The 18,345-nt window shown below is 65.5% G+C and overlaps 1 protein-coding gene across 3 annotated transcripts in view; it reads left to right on the top strand.

Moving 5' to 3' along the window:
* Nucleotides 1-5,656, top strand: part of BAHCC1 (BAH domain and coiled-coil containing 1) — a 55,853-nt gene extending 50,197 nt beyond the window's left edge. For all 3 annotated transcript variants that reach the window (XM_059147886.1, XM_059147885.1, XM_059147884.1), the window contains exons 22-27: nt 58-166; nt 535-654; nt 779-955; nt 1,075-2,249; nt 2,849-3,085; nt 3,552-5,656. In XM_059147886.1, coding sequence (XP_059003869.1) covers nt 58-166; nt 535-654; nt 779-955; nt 1,075-2,249; nt 2,849-3,085; nt 3,552-3,758 — 2,025 coding nt within the window. In that variant the 3' untranslated portion in view covers nt 3,759-5,656. The remainder of the gene's footprint in view (nt 1-57; nt 167-534; nt 655-778; nt 956-1,074; nt 2,250-2,848; nt 3,086-3,551) is intronic.
* Nucleotides 5,657-18,345: the final 12,689 nt, after the last annotated feature.

Raw genomic sequence — 18,345 nt, 5'->3', positions numbered from 1 at the left:
ACGCCCCGCGGCCACCGGCCCCAGCACCCCCTCACTGCCCGCCTCCCGGCCCCGCAGGTTCTGGATGTGCGGCCGCAGTCCAGCCGCTACCTCCCCCCGGGCACGAGGGTGTGTGCCTACTGGAGCCAGAAGTCCCGCTGTCTGTACCCAGGCAACGTGGTCCGAGGTGAGCGGGCTGACATCCGGCATCCAGGCTCCGCAGACACGGCTCCCTGGGCCCCGGGTGGGGACAGGGCGGGCAGCTGTGGCCATCCACGTGGCCCGGCCGGGAACAACAGGGAATGTGGGGTCCCCTGGGCCACAAGCAGGGGTGTGGAGCCCCGGGGTCGTGCAGGTGAGTGAGTGGCTGCGGCGAGGCTGTCTGTGTCCTGGCAGCCGGGGCAGCCCCGAGGAGGCAGAATGGTCCAGGTGTCTGCGAGGTGCCAGGAGCCCCCCACCTGGCGGCCGGGGCGAGCCGCGCAGAGCCGGAGAGGGCCCCCTGCTCAGCTGGGCCAGCCGGAGAGGGCCCCCTGCTCAGCTGGGCCTCACCCCCAGGCTCCCGCAGCGACGAGGAGGAGGACCTGGACTCCGTGGTCGTGGAGTTCGATGACGGCGACACCGGCCACATCGCCGTCTCCAACATCCGGCTGCTGCCTCCCGACTTCAAAATCCAGTGTGAGCCCCGGGGCTGCTGCTGCGGGGGGGCCCCCTCCCTGCCACCACGCTGTTCCCCTCCCTTGGTTCCTCCCAAGACCTGGGGAAAAGCCGGGCCACGCTGAGGCGCACCTCCACTCTGCAGGCACTGAGCCCTCGCCCGCACTGCTGGTGTCCAGCAGCTGCCGGAGGACCAAGAAAGCTTCCTTCGAGGTCCCCCCACCCAGCGAGGCCCCCGCCCCGAGCCTGTCCCCCAAGGTGCATGACGGCCCCGAGGCCTCGAAGACCCCCGGGAAGAAGTCCATCAGCAAAGACAAAGCCGGTACCCATGGGGGAGGGGCAGGGAAGCACCTGGGGGGAGGGGGCGGAGTGCCCAGAGCTCGGCAGGGGGGTGGGGGGGGAACAGGTGCAACCTCTGACTCCACCTGGTCTCCCCCCCAGGCAAGGCGGAGCTCCTCACCTCAGGTGCCAAGCCCCCCGCGGGGCCCGCAGACCACTTCCTGGGCCGCCGGGGCAGCCCCCTGCTGAGCTGGTCGGCGGTGGCGCAGACGAAGCGGAAGGCGGCGGCGGCCGCGGGCAGCAAGGGCCCGGGCGCGCTGCAGAACCTCTTCCAGCTCAACGGCAGCGCCAGGAAGCTGCGGGCCCGCGAGGCGCTGTTCCCCGTGCACAGCGTGGCCGCCCCCGTGTTCGGCAACGGCTTCCGCGCCGACTCCTTCAGCAGCCTGGCCAGCGCCTACGCGCCCTTCGTCGGCGGGGCCGGGCCGGGGCTGCCCGGGGGCGCGCACAAGCTGCTGCGGGCCAAGAAGGCCGAGCGCGCGGAGGCCGAGAAGGGTGCGCGGCGGCGGGCGGGCGGCGAGTTCCTGGTCAAGCTGGACCACGAGGGCGTGACCTCCCCCAAGAACAAGAACTGCAAGGCGCTGCTCGTGGGCGACAAGGACCCCAAGCTGGGGCGGCCCCTGCCCAGCCCCAGCTACGCGCACCCGGCCCTGGTGGGCAAGGACAGGAAGGGGCGGGCGCCCGTGCACCCTCTGCCCATGGGGCTGGCGCTGCGCAAGTTCGCGGGCCAGGCCGAGTTCCCGCTGCCCTGCGACAGCGACTGCCACAGCTCCTACTCGGACGACGAGGAGGACGGGCCCGGGCTGGCCCCCGGCGTGCCCTCCCGCTTCCTCGCCCGCCTGTCGGTGTCGACCTCCTCCTCAGGCTCCTCCACCTCCTCGTCGTCGGGCTCCCTGTCCACCTCCAGCCTCTGCTCCTCCGACGACGAGGGCTCCTCCTACAGCTCGGACGACGAGGACCCGGCCCTGCTGCTGCAGACCTGCCTCACCCACCCCGTGCCCGCCCTCCTGGCGCGGCCCGAGGCCTTGCGCTCCAAGGGCGGCGGGCCCCACGCGCACGCCCAGCGCTGCTTCCTGTCCCGGGCTGCGGTGGCCGGCGGGGGCGCGGGTTCGGGCCCCGGCGGCGGCAAGTCCAAGCTGAAGCGCAAGGAGGCTCTGAGCTTCTCCAAAGCCAAAGAGCTTTCGCGGAGGCAGCGGCTGCCCTCCGTGGAAAACCGGCCAAAGATCTCTGCCTTCCTGCCCGCTCGGCAGCTCTGGAAGTGGTCCGGGAACCCCACGCAGGTAGGTGGCCCGGGCCCCCGCCCCACCCGCAGGGAGCCCCTGCTGCCCGGAAGCCCGCGCGCTCCCTCCCTCTCATCCTGCTTTTGGTTTTTCTATTTCGGGTCGACAAACAAAAAAATAAGTGAACTTTGGGAAGAACAAAAGCTTGTGCGTGATGTGACCAGGCAGGCAGCTGCCCCCGTGTCCCCTCTGAGTCCCCGCCGCCTACACGGTGCCGTGGGGCGTGTCCCCCAGGGTTTTGCTTCCCATGCGGCAGACCCCCGGGGGTACATCTTTCTGCCACTCTGTGGACAGAAACACCGTTTGTGCCTCTCTGCCCTGGGAGCCACACTGCCGTGGACACCCCCGTGGCTTCCTCCCCTCCAAACCTTCCGGTCCAGCATCCCTCCTCAGTCATGACCCAGCGTGCAGGGCGGGCACGGGCGTGACCCTAACCCTGGAGCGCCCCGTCTGGCCCTCGAAGGCGTCTGTGCACACGCGCTTGCACACGAGACGTGCGGTCTGTCCTTCCGCTGTCCCTCTGTCCCTCTCTGTCTTTCTCCTGCCCGCCAGTCCCCGGGTCCCTCACTGCCGTCTGCCTCTGGCTATGTCCCCTACAGCGCCGGGGCATGAAGGGGAAAGCCAGGAAGCTGTTCTACAAGGCCATCGTCCGGGGCAAGGAGACGCTGCGCGTCGGGGACTGCGCTGTGTTCCTGTCGGCCGGGCGGCCCAACCTGCCCTACATTGGCCGCATCGAGAGCATGTGGGAGTCGTGGGGCAGCAACATGGTGGTGAAGGTCAAGTGGTTTTACCACCCGGAGGAGACCAAGCTGGGGAAGCGGCAGAGCGACGGGAAGGTGAGAGCCGGGGCAGGCGGGGGCCTGGGGGAGGTGGAGACCCAAGGTGGGGGGGATGGGCGGCAGGGGCGGCAGGCAGAACCAGAGGAGCGGCCCCATCCGTGGACCCCCCCGCCCCCCACACCTTGAGGCTTCCCCGCGGAGGGCGGAGGCACTGGAGACAGGTCACCGGGGTCCCTCCCCGGCCGTGCCTCCCAGGCTCCCTGTGGCGGGGGGGATGGTTTCACCTCGCAGGGGGCACGCGGCCCCAAGCAGCAGACCCCACCCAGGAGGCCCCCAGCATCCCCTCTGTTCTCCCCCGGGAAGGACACGAGTTTGCGGACGCTTCAGAGAGGGGCAGGACCCAGAGTGCTGGGGCCACGGCTCCAGGGCTGATCTGAGGGGCCCTCCCAGAACCGAGAGGCGGGCCCCACGCCGGACGGGGCTCCCCAGCGCGGCCCCGCCCAGCTCCCCGCTCCCCCGACAGAACGCGCTGTACCAGTCCTGCCACGAGGACGAGAACGACGTGCAGACCATCTCCCACAAGTGCCAGGTCGTGGGGCGGGAGCAGTACGAGCAGATGGCGCGGGGCCGTCGGTGCCAGGACCGGCGCGACCTCTACTACCTGGCGGGCACGTATGACCCCACCACGGGGCGCCTGGTGGCGGCCGATGGAGCGCCTATCCTGGGCTGAGCCCGGCCGAGCGGGTCCGGGGCTCGAGCCCAGGGAGCGGCGGGCGGCAGGAGCACGCAGCGAGACGGCAAATATGCAAGCGCGCCCAGGCCCAGGCTTCGCATTCCTCTCCCCGGGGAGCGGCGCCCGGCCCTCGGGGGTCCCCCGCCTTGGCCGCCCGGCCACGCTCCCGCCGGCCGTCCCCGAGAGATTAGAATCCAAGCCATATTCTCCCTAGTACCTCCGACTGTCTCCCGCCAGGGAAAGCAGAAATCAGGTGTGTTGTCTATTTATTTCTCTATGTAAATATTGTATTTCTGCGGGAAGTTTTATGGAAAAAAATAGTGGAAGAGGATTTTTTTTTCTCCCCACACGCGTGATGAGGGTGTCTGTGCATGCGTGTGCGTGAGTGTGTGCGTGCGTGTGTAGGTTTCGTTCTGGGGGTTTTTGTTGAAAATGCACTGTTTTGCTCAGCCTGGCTGAGTTCTGACGGGGGCGTCTGTGGCCACGGAAGCAGCGGGGAAGGGGCTGGCCACGGGAGGGAGGACAGGACCCTCGGTCACGGCACTGATCGCGGGGCCCCGTGCGATGGAGTCACACTGGTGTTTATTCCCTTTTGACCCACCTACTAGGAAAAGCGTAGCTGGGGTGCAGGGCAGTGAGGGAGGGCCCCCCTGAGGGTCCCCGGGGACAGAAGGGGTTCCAGAGGCTGAAATAAAACCAGGACCAGCTGGTCCCCCAGCAGCCATATGTGTATCTTACCTCTGTTCAAAACAAATATGAACAAATATTTTAAAGTATCGATATGGGAAAAAATGACATTTTGATTTTATTTCCTGAATATTCCAAGTTCTTACTGATTTCCGTTGCGATGGTCAGTTTGCCCGAGCCTCCACTCGGAGCAGGGAAGGGGCCAGCCCCCGCCAACTCACCGGGAGGTTCCGGCGCCTTTTCTGTGGCCGCTGGGCATGGCCGATGGCCGGGCTGGGAGACCAGTGTTTGGGGCATGGGGCCGCTCGGGTCCCTCCTGTCTGCCTGAACCCACGCCCACGAGGGGCTGTTCACCCCGCACCCAAGAGCCTCAAAGTGCTTGTCACCCCCTCATTCCTCCTGTGGCAAGAGAGACCGGGTGAGCCAGACCCACAGCCTAGCAGCCCTTATGCCAGAAACCTACGTAGGGCCGCGTGTCCTCACGTGCCACCCCACTCCCCAGGAACCCCAAGAAAGCCCCCCCAAGTTAGTCACTGTTTCTGCAGCCCAGGTCCCTGGAAAATGTGGGATGTCGGTGGGTGCCCGGCACCCCAGCCGGGCCCCGCTCTGGCCCCTTCCTTTCCGGCCGGGAAACCACTCCGGCCCCACCTCCCGCTCCTGGCTCCACGGGAAGCACAGGGGCAGGGAGGGGGTCCCCTGCCCACCAGCTTACCTCTCCCACCTCGCTCTCCCCTTTGTCTCGGCACGAGTGCAATATTTCAGTCCTGGCAGTCACCCGGGAGGCGGCGCCCGAGGGCCTGCTCGCGGCTGCACAAGCAGAGTGGAGAAGACGCGCCCGGCGCCAAGGCGCTGAGTGGGGGACAGCCCAGCCGCAACAGCGAGAGTCCGAGGCCCTTCACAAGCCCGGGCACGCAGCGAAGGAGCAGCCCCTTCTCCCGGCCCTCGCGCTGACTCTCCCGTCTGTCCCCCCACCGGAGCGCGTGGGCCGTGCGGCCTGCCCTCTGACCAGGGTGGACGCGGCGGAGCTCGCTCTTGTAAATGTGTAAACTAAGAGGATGGTTGGATTTTTTTTCAATGTAAACACTAAAAACAAACAAACAAAAAACACAAAGGTTTTATGAACAGCAAACTCTATGTAAAGGCATTTTAGTATTAAATTTTTTATTGATAACTTGCTTAAGAATAAATATATGAACTATGGTACAGGTGGTCAGTGGTCCGGAATCTAACTGTGCCTCGGCGTCCGCCTGACGTCCTAGGTGTCTCCCCGGAGGCCACGGCGTCTTGGGGGGCTGGTCTCAGCCAACATGCCCACGTGCAGGCCAAGTCTGCCCCCCAAGTCCGCGAGAGGGGAGCCCCTCAGGGCACGGGGACTCACACACGTGAGGGGACTCTGCAACCAGAATGGGCCTGGGGTGGCTTTGGCCTTTAAGACCTCCCAAGAGGAGGCTCCCTTTCTTTACACACCTCACCAGCCAGGGCGGCTGCTCCTGGAGGAAAGGAGGGGAGGCTCAGCCCCCACAAGGCACAGGCACAGGGGGGATGGGTGGTCCCCAAAGTGCCAGCTAATAGAGGGGTCTGGGCAGACCAGACAACAGACACCTCCTCAGGGAGAAGAGGAATTCATTCATTCAACAAACATTTTCTTAGCTGAGAGCCCTGAGGAGGGGTAATAAACAGTGCTCCAGACTGTAGATGGAGAGCTGAACCCCCCAGGTTGGAGGTGGTCAGAACGCAGGGTACATCGGGGAACTGGGAAGCCACCCCAACAAGCTGCTAGCTAGAGAGAGCTGTGTCCAGTGAAGCTGCAGACCCAAGGTCTTTCTGGAACTGTCCGTCCAGCCAGGGAGGAGGCACTCCATTTTTCCCTCCACCTCCAGGGTCCCTGGGGAGGGAGGTCCCGGCTGGAATTACAGACCCCAGGAAGGAGCCTCCGATTAGGGCAGGTGGACAGGGCAGGGTAAGTGTGGGGAGTGAGGCCACGACACAGACAGGGACCCCCCCCGCAGGTGTGTGGGGAGCCGTGGGCCGTTTGCGCACACACTCCCCCACACACAACCGCCAGCCCACGCTGGGGCTGCCCTCAGCCGACCTGCTGACACCCCCCCCCCATTTCCTCCATTGGACCAGCTGTCCAGAGAGAGCAGAGGGGACAGGGCCCTGGGCACAGAGCCGGGTGGAAGGGGCAAGAAGCTCTTCCCTCAGCAGTTCTGAGCCTGCCAAGCAAGGAGGATTAGAATGGAGTGTCTGAGCAGGAGGCCTGGGGCTGTGTACACTCAGGGCACACATCTGCTTCAAACACCCCCTGACTGAAGTCTGAGCGCCTGGATTCAGCTGTGCCTGAAGGTGGACAGACTTTGCCCTTGGACTGAGTCCATGAATCAGCAGCCCCTGCTTCACACAGGAATTGGTGGGGTTTCCGTCTTGGTGGCCCATGGTCCCAACTCTCCAAGGGCCGCAGCAGGAAGAGGGACAGAATGGGGCTGGAGGAGGCCTTGGGGGCCAGGCTGAGCCATGGGACTTGATGAAACAGGAAGGGCAGCTCTGAGGGAAGGAGAGCCTGCTAACCTAGGTTTCTGGCTTAAGAGCCCTCCCTGGGCTGGAGAGGAGGGACGGGGGCCAGGCCAGAGGCTCGAGAAACCCAGCCTCAGTGGTTTCACACGTTTACTTGTGGGCAGGGGCAGAATCCAGGGCACCCAGGGCCAGGATGGGGATGAAGGCCTGGAGCCACTGCCTCGGGCTTCTAGGGGCCACGAGCCGGGATTTGCAACTGCGCCGCCCCGTGCCCACACCAAGACACGGCACGGTGGGCACTGGCGGTCACAGTGGACGTTCTGGAGCGAGAGAGCAGGGTGGGGCCAGAGCGGGATGGGTGCCGATGCCCAGAAAGGGCAACAGTGGCCGCCCGGCAGCCGAGTGGGAGAGCTCCCCTGGCTCGTCACGGGTTTGAAGCCTCCGTTCCACCGATACTGGCGCCAGCCACAGCCTTCGAGGTGCTGGGCACCCTGAGAGGCAGACAGGAAAGGACGTCACAACAGTCCTGCCGCCAAGACGGCGTCCCCAGTGGAATTCTGCCAGGAGGCTCGGGCTGAGCCAGGCCTGCTAGCTGCCGGCCTGGGCTCCCCGCTGCAGCCAGACGGACGGCGACTTCAAGGACACCGTGAGCAACAGCTCATGAGGGCTTCCCGGAGGAGGCGATGCAGGCAGAAAGGCGGTGAGGAACACGGCTGGCGGCCAGGAGGCACAGGGGCCCGATGCTGGAGATGGAGTGTGACAGGCCCGATGGCGGTGGCTGTGCTGTCTGCCAGACGACAGGCTCTAGGCGGAGGGCCCACATGCCCGCTGAGACCACCCCCGCTGGGCCAGGCTGAGAGGGGCCCAGCCAGCCCCTGGGGAAGGGGCTGGTGCCCAAAGAGTGGCTCTAAGGGCCTGGGTGGGGGCCAGAGTACGTGGAGTGTGGGGGTGTTGGGGGGCGTGGTGATGGGCGCAGGGACATGGGCATGTGGGGCACGTGGGGCAGAGGCTGATGACCACAGGGACACAGCAAGGGGGGACCGAAGCGGGATTGGGCGAGCCCCCAGCAGCTGCACCTGCTCCTTCCCCTTCCCCTCCAGGTGCCTCCCTGCCCGCTCCTGCTTGCCACCTTCACTCAGAATGGCCCCTGCCTTCTAGAACCTCCCACCCCCCAGAACAGGGCCCCAGGCGAGGGAAGGGGGTGGACAGTGGAGCCCCAAGGGTTAAATACACAGGACTGCACTTGGATCAAGACAAACGAGCCATTATGTGAAACGCAAAGCAAGATAAATGGTGGCACTGGGCACGGAGATCGATACAAGGGGCGTTTGATCAGGTAGAAATGACAACCTGGCTATCGCCATTCCTTTTTATCACCGCAAGCCAATCGCGGGACGAGGGCCTCTAATTGTTTCTGCCCCAGCCTGGGGTGGGTGGGAGCCGGCCCCAGACCCGGGCCACGGACAGGTGAGAGGTCAGCTCCGTGCCCCGGCCTGCGAAGGGGCATCTGGGCACTCGGCCAGCCAAAGGCCACGGCCTCCTGTGTCTGCAGCAGAGAGGCGAGACCTGCCTCTGCGGCCCCGGCTGCCAGCTAAGGCAGAGCACAGAGCCGGCACCCAGGAGTGACCCTGAAAGGCTTCCTTGCTTCCTGCCAGGACCCCAGGGGTCCCGACCTCCATACTGCCTCCTTGCCACCCCCCCCCCCCGCCCCACCCCCTAGGGGTCCTAGTGAAAGCCAGCCCCCCGCCCCCCGCCCTGCGCTGCTTCTCCTCTAAAGGCCAGGCCTCCTGCGCTTCTTCCCACCGCCAGCTCAAACCCAGGACGGTGACGGAAGCAGGGCGGCTCGGGGCAGACCGGCCGGGAGGGCACTAAAGGAACCCTCTCAGGGCCCACCTCGGGCCTGAGTACCACGGGCGGGGGCACCAAGAGGCCCTAGTGACACAGGCCCCCAAAGAGGACAAGGGAGGCAGGCAGGGCGAGGCGGCGGGTGGGTGGCAGCCCGGCTCTTCAGGCGGCGGGTGGGTGGCAGCCCAGGCCTGAGTCCACCACCGGCTCTTGCCGCCCCCGGGAACGGGACAAGATGAAGGCGAAGCTGACGAGAGGCGGCAGAAGGGGCTTCTGGGGGCACACGCATGCACACCGGGCCCTTTCTCTGGGCCCCACGTCACCGCCCCAGGTGGGACGGAGGGGCCCAGCCAGCCCTGGGCTACCCCTTCCAAGCGTACTGTCTTCTCATCCTCTGGCCAGCAGTGACAGTGACAGGACTCAGAGTGTGGGGACACATGCCCGGCCCCAGGATGGACTCACTGGAGCCAGATTCTACCCCCGCCCGGTTCAGGGGCCCCGGTACCCCCCAGCCGGGGATCCCTCAGGGCCCAGGGAGGTGCCCCCACAACTCTACCCAGGTCCTCACAGCTGCTCCAGCGGCTCAGTCCAGGGACTGGCAGGGACTTCCCTGGGGGGCCTGTGCGGGGCTACAACCCCTTCTCTGACAAATGTTCACAGAACCTCCTAAGTGTCAGGTGTGCACGCACCTGCCGCCCCTGTGTGAAGGATGAGGCCTGGAGGGGTCTGCAGCCGTGGGATATGCCTCCCCCTCCCCACACCAGCCTGGGAGGCCGTGGGCCCCGTGCCGCTCCCTGGCCAGCCCTGAAGGAGCATGGGGGCTGCTGGGGCAAACGCTCCGAGACCAACAGGACCCGGAGAAGAGAACCGAGGGCAAGGCCCAGGCTTCCAGGCCAGGTGAGCAGAGATGCCTCCAGGGAGGGGAGTTCTGGGGAGAAGCTGGGGTGGGAGGTGTGAACGCTCCTCCTCCCCGCACTGGCTCTCCTGTCTGTGGGCCCCGACTCCGGGGACGTGCCCTGTCAGGAGCTCTGACGCACTGTTCCTATGTCCAGGTGGGCACAGGACCCCAAGAGTGGTCTGGGCCCCCGGGGGGAGAGCATCTCTATCGGATCCAGTAGGGACAGACCCCCCCCCCCGGGGGGGATTCGGATGGATAGGGTGACTGTGGGCCCTACAGACAGCCCTGGGACCCCATCCTTGGGCCTCCTTACCTCCAGTCTGGCCAGGACAGCCAGAGGCCGCAGGACGGAGGACCCATGGGGGCTGTAACTGGGTTGTGGGGAGGGGCAGGCCCTCTGCACCGGTTGGCCCTGGCCCACTGTTCTGCAGTCTCAACAGCCGTCCCATCCCAAGCCCTCCTGCTTGGGAGTCCCGCAGGGGCACTGTTCAGGCAGGAAGGGGCAGGGTGGCCTGCGCACACCCCCTCTGTGTTTGGTGCGGTCCTGAGTGGATGGAGTTGGAGGCCCAAGCTTCCCAGCACCTACAGCAGCCCCGAAGCTCACACACCTCTCGACTCGGTTCACCCCCTGAAGGGTGGGGAGAGGCCCTCCCAACCGAAGCGGGAGGCTGCAGCCATCCCTGAAGAACACCCAACATCCTGGCCCTCACTGCCTTGGATGAGAGCTGACGAGGGCGGCCTGGAGCCCCGGGTGGGGGTGGGGGGCTCAAAATGAGCTGCGAACTTGGAAAATTGTTTTCTTGGGCCCCACATTCCCCTGATGCCACCCCCCTTCTCTGGCCTAGAATAGACTGAATTTCAAGTGCTGTCACCTGCTGCCCCAACCCGGGTGTCCCTTCCTAGAGGCATTTCCTGTCGGATTCTGCAGGGCTCCCAAGGCAGACCACCTGTGCATAGGGAGAAAGGCCCGGGACTGACCCAGCACGCTGGGCGTCCCGGGCCCCTGCCTACGATTCAGAGAAAACCTTCAGCAGTCCCGTTTTCCCGGACGGAGGCACGGTAGCCGCAGCGGACAGCCGGGGCTGCAGAGGCTGCCCGCGCCTCCCATATAGGGCCAACTCCGTGGAAGCCGCCGATCCGCCCTCAGGCAAGGGTTTCTCGCCCTTGCAGATGTGATGTGCTCCCGGCACGAACACCACCTGTTCGCATCCGGGCCATCCGTCGGTCCGTCTGTCACCTCCGTAAGTACGTGCTGAAGACCTACTGCGTGCCGGGCTCCCTGCCAGGCACGGGGGCGCAGGGCCGAGCATCTCAGGAAGGCCCAGCCGGACAGGGCCCCTCACGAGCGCGGGCGGCGGCAGGCCGAGCAGCCCGGCCGAGGAGCCCAAGGAAGGGAGCGCTCGCCCCTCTCCCGGGAAGCCCAGCCGCGGCAGCAAGTCCTTCCAGGGGCACCTGCCCGGCCTCCTTCCGCGGGTTTAACGCGCGGAGGTGGATTCAAGCTCCCGCTTCCCGGGCAAGCGGCAGAGTCAGGCGCCGCCGTCCCCGCGTCTCCTCAGACAACGGGGCCCAGAAAACCGCCTCCAGGCCGGGTCGCTGACCTGCGCCGGCTGACCCCGACGCCGGGGCAAAGCTGCTCCCGCCCCGCCCGGCCGCGGGCGCTGGGATCGGGCTCCGCCGGGAAGCGCTCCGGACGGCGGCGGGGCCGGCGCCCCAACCCCCCGCAGGCCGGGCCGGCTCGGGCCTCGCACGCGGTCTGCTGCGAGCCACGGTCGCCCGCCCCGTCGGCCTGCGCGCCCGCGGACCGGCTGCGAGCCTCCGTCCCGCGTGCGCCCCCGCACGGACGCAGAGCCGGGGCGGCCGCCAGCGGGCCGGGCGGGGACGCAGCCGTCCTGGGCGAGGTCGCCGGCGCCCACCGGCCCCGGGCTGCAGGCGCCGCGGGAGGGACACACGAGCCCCGCAGGCCCTGGCTTCCGGGCGCCGAGGGGAGCGACGCCGCGCCGGCCCCGCGGACACCCGAGGCCATCCGGGCCGAGACCCTCCGGCCGCGGAAGACGCGCCCCTGCGGGCTGGCGCCCAGCACTGCCGCCGGCCACGCCGCCCTGCACGCGCCGAGCCACGCGCCCTGCCGCCCTCCGGTCACATGACCCCGGCTGGGCCAATCGCAGGCCTCTCGCTTCCTCTGGGGAGGTGATTGGTTTTAGTGGTGAGCACGTGACCCAAGCTGAGCCAATCAGGGCCTGCCCCGGGGTTCTCGGGCGATCACCCCCCCAGCCAAGGGGAGCCGCGCGGCCTTCGGCTCCCCCAGGTGACCGCCAGTGAAGCTTGGATGCCCGGCTTCGTGCTGTCCTCAGGCAGGACCGCACACCCGAGCCGTGGGGGTCGCCAGATAAAGCTCAGGACCGCCAGCCGAATTCGACTTCCAGATCGACAACGAGGAATTGTAGCGTCAGAACCGTCCAGGCGGTGTTAGGGATATACTTATGCTAAAGGTTACTCACTGCGCCCCTCCGTCTGCTCCCGAGCCGGGAGCTCAAACTCACGACTCCAGATCGGGTGTCGGGAAGTGCTACCGGCGGAGCCAGCCAGGCGCCCGCTCTCTGTAACGTCCTGTGTGGCTTTGCCACTGGGGGTCAGTGCGTTGACCTCGAAACCCAGCTGTTTGTCAAACTGGGTGCTGCCGAGCCCCCCGGCCGCAGCGGACGCACCCAGCAGGTGTCCAGCACGGAGCAGAAGGGTGCACATAGAGGAGGCCAAGCAGGCCCCAAGGCACAGGAGGCCACTCCTGCCACAAATTCATGGCCTCTGTGAAGCCTGGTGATCTGCTGACCAAGGGAGAAGCAGTGTGGGCGTGCAGATGTGCCAGCCCCGCCGCAAGCGGACCGCGGTGCCGTCACAGCCTTGCCTTGCAGGACAATCCTTCCGGCCCTGGTGGGGGGCAGGGCACAGACTGCTGAGCAGAGGCCTGGATGTCCAAGGCCAGGATGTACACAGAGTCCTGGGCAGAGCCCGGCCATCTCAACAGCCATGAGGGACTTAGGAGCAAATGACTCGACTCAGGGAGGCTGGAGAAGGAGAGTGGACAGACGTCATGGACGGTGCCCAGAGGCTGGGCATCTGCCTGCCCATGTGAGTGCCATCAGAGGCCCATTGCAGGACGGTCCTGCACGGTCCAGTAAGCATGTGACCCACCCCAGGGCGGCCTGTCAGCTCCCCTCCCCCCGGGAGCCTCAGGCTTGCTTCCTGAGCTCACGCTGAGAGCACAGCAGGCAGGAAGATGTGCACAAGGACCCCGCCATGAACCTCTCCACCTGGATCCCCCGACAAATACCCAAGTGTCAGCGACAATAGACCTCAAATCCCGACGGTGACACCACACCTCAGGGGACCCAGCCGCTCTGCAGCGGCAAGTCGGTGACATTGGGCCCTTCCGCCATGACACGTCCTGATGGGCCTCGTGAACCCCTACACCTGCCCAGGAAACCCCGCCCAGCCCCTGCCACGGAGGAACTCCTTTCCGAGCAAAGGACTATGATCGTCCCTGTGCCACACCCACCCCAGCCCCTGCAGCTCGGGCTGAAGGGGTGCAGCCCACAGGCCCATGTAAGGGCTGTTTCTCCCTTGGCCCCAGACATGTCCAGGAGCTGGAGGAGCAGGCAACGTTTCCTGCATTGTACCAGCGAGCTTGGGCTCTGCTTTCCATCCTGACTCAGAGCCGGGCTGCTCTGGAGTGCATTCTCCAGAGTGGGACACGGCCAGCCCAGGAAATGGGAGCTGGGGCCACACGGAGTGAATGGGGAAGGAGGGTTTGGGGTGACCAGCCTGGACTGCAGTTGGCAGGAAGACATGGGTGGGACCGGGGACCTCAGGAACGTTCCTCCGCCGCATGCCGATGTGTTAAGGGGGGACCTTCGCAATCCCAGGAGGGCACAAGGCACAGGGCTCTGACTCCCTCAGCAATAAAGGTTGGGTGAGCCCCTCGGGGCGGAGCCCACCCATCCGCAGCACCGGCTAGAGGCAAGGGCAGTGTGGAAGGTCAGCAGCAGAGGGGTCACGGACCCTAGCCGTAGCTGCGACCCCACGGGAGAGGAAAGGGCATCGTCTGGACTTGCCCGGGGCTGGACACATTTTATTCTCCCCTCCTTTCCTCTTCCTTCCTCCCGCTGTGGCACGGGTCGCAGACATGCGGGTGGTGGGTAGTTCTAGCGTCTACTTGAGGCTCCAGACACTGGGCAGGATCTTACCAGAACTCAGGGAGTGCGCACACCCCAGGGGACTGTGGTCCCGGTCGCCTCCCCCGCCCGAGGTCAACCTCTGTTGGGAAGGACGTTTTTGTTGACCCTCAGACAGTGGCACTGTGCCAGGCAGGGCCCCTGGAGTCGTGGTGTGAGTGGGGGAAGAATGTGTGACTTCCACGGGGCCAGAGTGGGGCCTCCTGGCCACTTCTTCCCACGGCAGATGCCCCTGCTTCCTGTCAGAATTGCCTTCACCAACCCGCACGGTTCCGTAGAGCCACCAACCGCCCCCCGCACAGCGCTGAGCTCGGGACCCAGGCCTGGACGGCCACAGTGCGCTGACCCCTGGCCCAGGGAGGAAGCCCTTTCCTGGACATGCCGTGAAAAACCCGTGTTTCTACTGGATAGCCAAGCTGGGACGCGTGGCCCAGCCAGTATGCACAGAGAAGCCAAGCCAGCAACAAGAGAAACCCAGCATCTCTGATCGCCTCGGAGACCCAGAGGGCGGGGCTGTTGCCCCTGGCGGCTCTGGTAGCAACTTCCGCTGAGAAACTTGGCATTCAGAGTCCCTCAATTGTAACTGGAGGGGCTTGGGTGCACCAGCCCTGAGGGGCGGATTCCCGGCCTGCCATCCCTTTCTGAGCAGCCAGAGGCCCACAGTCACCCCTCGTGCCAGTGCACACCCTCTCCCCCCAAGCTCTGGTCCAGCAAGCACACTCTGGTGGCTGGTGGGGCCAGCGGAGGCCTGATGGGGTAGAAAGGGTGGTGAATTTCTGGGGAGCACCCCAAGCTCCTGCAGAAGTACTGCAAGGCCGAGACGTCCAGAGAATGCTGGAAGCTCGAACATGCCCGGCAGCAGCCACCCAACCGGACTGGGCAGACCCTGCTCGGTGCTGTGCAGCCGGTTAGCAGCTGGGGAGGGGAGCAGGGGGCAGTGTGTGCCCTGTCGTGTCGCTGGCCCGTTCCACAGCTCCCAGGTCATCTCCTCTGCCTGTGCTCCTGCCCAGCGCTGAGGGCACACTGGTCATTCAGGGCCTGGCCACCCATCACTGACTTGCCTCCTGTGCTCTGGGAAGATGGGAAGGGGTCTAATGCCACTCCCATGTCCTGCTTAAAGAGGGGGCAGGGACAGCGCCGGTCAAGAAGGGACTAGGAGAGTGGGAGCATCCTGGGTAAGGGAGCTCCCTGCAGATGGACAGTAGTTCTGGAAAGTTCTCAGTGGGCTTGCTTCTCTTGGCCTGTCAACCATGGGCCCTTGCTCTTCTGAGACCTAGTTCCTCATCTCTGAAAACGAGAAGATGCCAGCGGGACGGGGCATCAGCAGCGGCTCCGGCATGCCCTGTGACCCTGTGGCCGCTGCTGTTGAGCCCTGAGCGGCCCGTTGTGTGCAGAGAACGAGGGGGAGCCCATCCACTGGTCATTTCTGGCCCCAACAGCATCCCCTGGTTTCTGGTTATTGGGAGGGACAGAGACTGCATCTGTTTTCCCCTTTCCCCAGCGTGTAGCTGGGCTCCTGCCTGGCCAGGGTCAAGGTCACATTCCCCAGCTTCCCTTGCAGCTAGATGCTGTCCTAGGGCCACGGTCTAGCCAGCAAGGGTGAACAGTGACGCCATGTCCTTCCGTGTCAAGGCTGTGCTCCTCCTCCGCCCTCCCCTCCAGCTGCTTGTCCTGTGCACGTGACAGCTGAGCAGCCGAGGGGCACCAGGGGCAGGAAGCTGCACTCGGGGATAACAGAGCAACAGGGCATGACGAGCGCGGGTTCCCGCCGACCCCGAAGCACCCCCAAGCTTTCCTGGAGGCTTTCCGTGAAAGAGAAAGGAATGTCCCCCTCACTTAAGTCACTGTATTTTGGAGTTCCTGCGGGGACAGATCCGGAGCTTGGGATTTAATGTGGCCCCCGCGGGCTCAGAGGGCTCCCCCTCCACCTCTGTGCCTCCTCCGGGCCCCACATCCCCGTGCTGCTGGGACACTTCCCTCCAGAGTCCCCGGGACACTGACGTCTCCGAGGCCAGCTCACTCTCAGTCCCAACGTCAGGCCGGGGCAGGCCTTTCGCAGCACGGAGCACTCACTGCAGCCTGTAATTATGTATTTATTGTGGATTTCCTGGATTGCCCGCTGCCCCGGACTGCCATTAACCTGTGAGCAGGGCCCCCGCCTCTGTGTGCACCCTCACGTCCCTGCACCCAGCTCGGGGTCTGCGCACAAACGTGCACCCAGCAAAGCCCCACCAGGCGGGCACTGACCCTACCGACCCCACGGCCCTCCCCCCGCCCCTCCCCCAAAGCCCAGAATCCCCTCCCCAGCTCGCTTTGTTCTGCACCAGCCCTGACCTCTCACCGGAGCTCCGTGCCCCGGGCTGGCCAGCTAGCCACACCAGCCGCATGTCATTTTCTGGGAGAATTGAGACTGGAATTCCAGAAGCAGCTCCAGTGCTCACTGGCAGTTGTGGCCAGAGTTTCTGTCCTATAAATGGGGATGATACCCCTCGCCTCTTAGTCATGGAGGCATTTGGAAGATCAAGAGGTGGCGTGTGTTCCCCTCACCCCCAAAGGGCAGAGTGAGGGACGGATAATCCCAAGGGCTGGCACAGGTCCAGGGCCACCGGAACCCACCCACACTGCCGGTGGAAATGGTGGTCAGCACTGCCCTTGGAGGACCGGTCGCATCCGGACCAAACCAAACACTTGCCTCCCTGGCCCCCCACCCCCAGGCACACGCCCAGAAGACAGGCTTTGGAATGCTCAGAGCGGCACTGCTCCTAACCCGGAGGGAGCCGGGAGCCGGAGAGAATAAACCATGCCGCCCCATACAGTGAAACACAACACAGCCGTGCAAAAGAACAGACAGAAGCAGTGGTGGGCTGCCGCCTGTGGCTTACGCTGAGCGGGCAGGGCTCTCCGTCAGTGTGCATTCAAGATCAGACTCCCCAGATGCCACACGATTTGATTTCCCTCCTGCCCCTTGCTTCCCCCCCTCCCCCGCCCCACCTCCTCCCTGCTTTCAAAGCCATCGCATGTGCCAGCTCCTTCCCTTGTCTCCATTCTGTTCCGAGTCCCTCCCTCCCGAACCTCTCCAGGTCCTCGGCTCAGGCTGCCTTATCCTGAACTCATGTGTGGCTGTGCTGTTGGACCCTGAACTTCCCGACTGGAACACACTCTTTTCCCCTTGGGGTCCCCTGGGGCTGAGCCCCGGCTGGGCAGAGGAAGGCCCCCTTTCTCTGGGTGAATATGCCCTGCTTTGAGGGCAGGCCTGTGTTGGCATGGACCGTATGCCCTAGTGTGTACTGGGCGCCCAGCAGACCCAGGAACCATGAAGAGGGGACAGTGAACAAGGCAAGTCCCTACCACCAGATTTATAGTCCCCCGTGGCAACAGTTTAATGAAAATGGAATATCCAGGAAGGCTTCCTGGGGGAGGAGGCACCTAACTTCATTGCTCACGTGCACCAGCAGGAGCACGGTTCCTCCGCTGCCGTGCTGTGCACTCCTCATTGGCAGGCTGTCCTGGCAGGAAAGGCTCCAAATGGTTCTGTGGGAGAGAAGGTTCTGCTGAGCCCTGGGCTGCCGGTGGGGGTGGAGCGGGGATGTGGGGCGTGGAGTTATGATGTAGTGTAGATACGGGGTGTGGGGCCATCTCTGCACAGGATGCTCACAGGTTTCACTTGCATCGTATGGCACTGCCATAAAACAAAATAGCGACATTTCTAGGATGAGTCAGTTCCTGCCTCAGAACGGTCAGAGCACACCTCACTGCCCCAGCTGCCCTGCCTGGTACCGTGCCTGTCCCGGAGCCTGTCCCGGAGCCACAGTGTCAGCTTGGCCAAAGAGGAGCCTGAAGACAAGAAAGCCGGCGGGGAAAGCCGGGTCAGTCTGTGTACCCATTCTGCTCCCTGCCGGGTCGCTGTGTCCCTCTCCCCAAGGTCACAGCTCCTGCTGGCTGGGCCCCTCCCGGACTACCGCGGCCCTTCAGTCTGCAGTGGTGACAGCTCCCCTTTGTTGCCGGCCCGGGCACTGCACCATCCGCCCTTTAATTCACTGACTTCCACTGACTCCGCGCTCGGCCCGGGACCGTCCGAGGGTGCCAGAGGCACGAAGGCCACGTCAGTGCCTCATCAGAGAACACGGTCCGCTTCCCCTTCCGAGGAGCCCGGAGCGGTTAATGGAAGCCGCGGGGAGGCCAGCCCTCTCGCCCGCTGGGCCGTTGCCGCGGGCCGCACCGGGAGCTGACTCCGTCGGTGAAGCGGCCGCCCCGGCCCCCCCGCCGCCCCGGCCCCCCCGCCGCCTGCAGCGGGCCACGTCTCCCCCCGTCCGCGCGACCCAGCCCCGAGACCCTCTCCTCCGCTCCCGGCCCCGGAGCGCAGTGGCCTGGGGGGCGGCGGGGGGGGCCGGGGGGGCCGAAGCCGGGCGCC

Source organism: Mustela lutreola, chromosome 15 (assembly GCF_030435805.1).
Source record: "Mustela lutreola isolate mMusLut2 chromosome 15, mMusLut2.pri, whole genome shotgun sequence".
In the NCBI taxonomy this organism is placed as follows: Eukaryota; Metazoa; Chordata; class Mammalia; order Carnivora; family Mustelidae; genus Mustela; species Mustela lutreola.
Note: the sequence above shows the minus strand (reverse complement) of the source record. Positions and strands in the feature narration are given on the sequence as shown.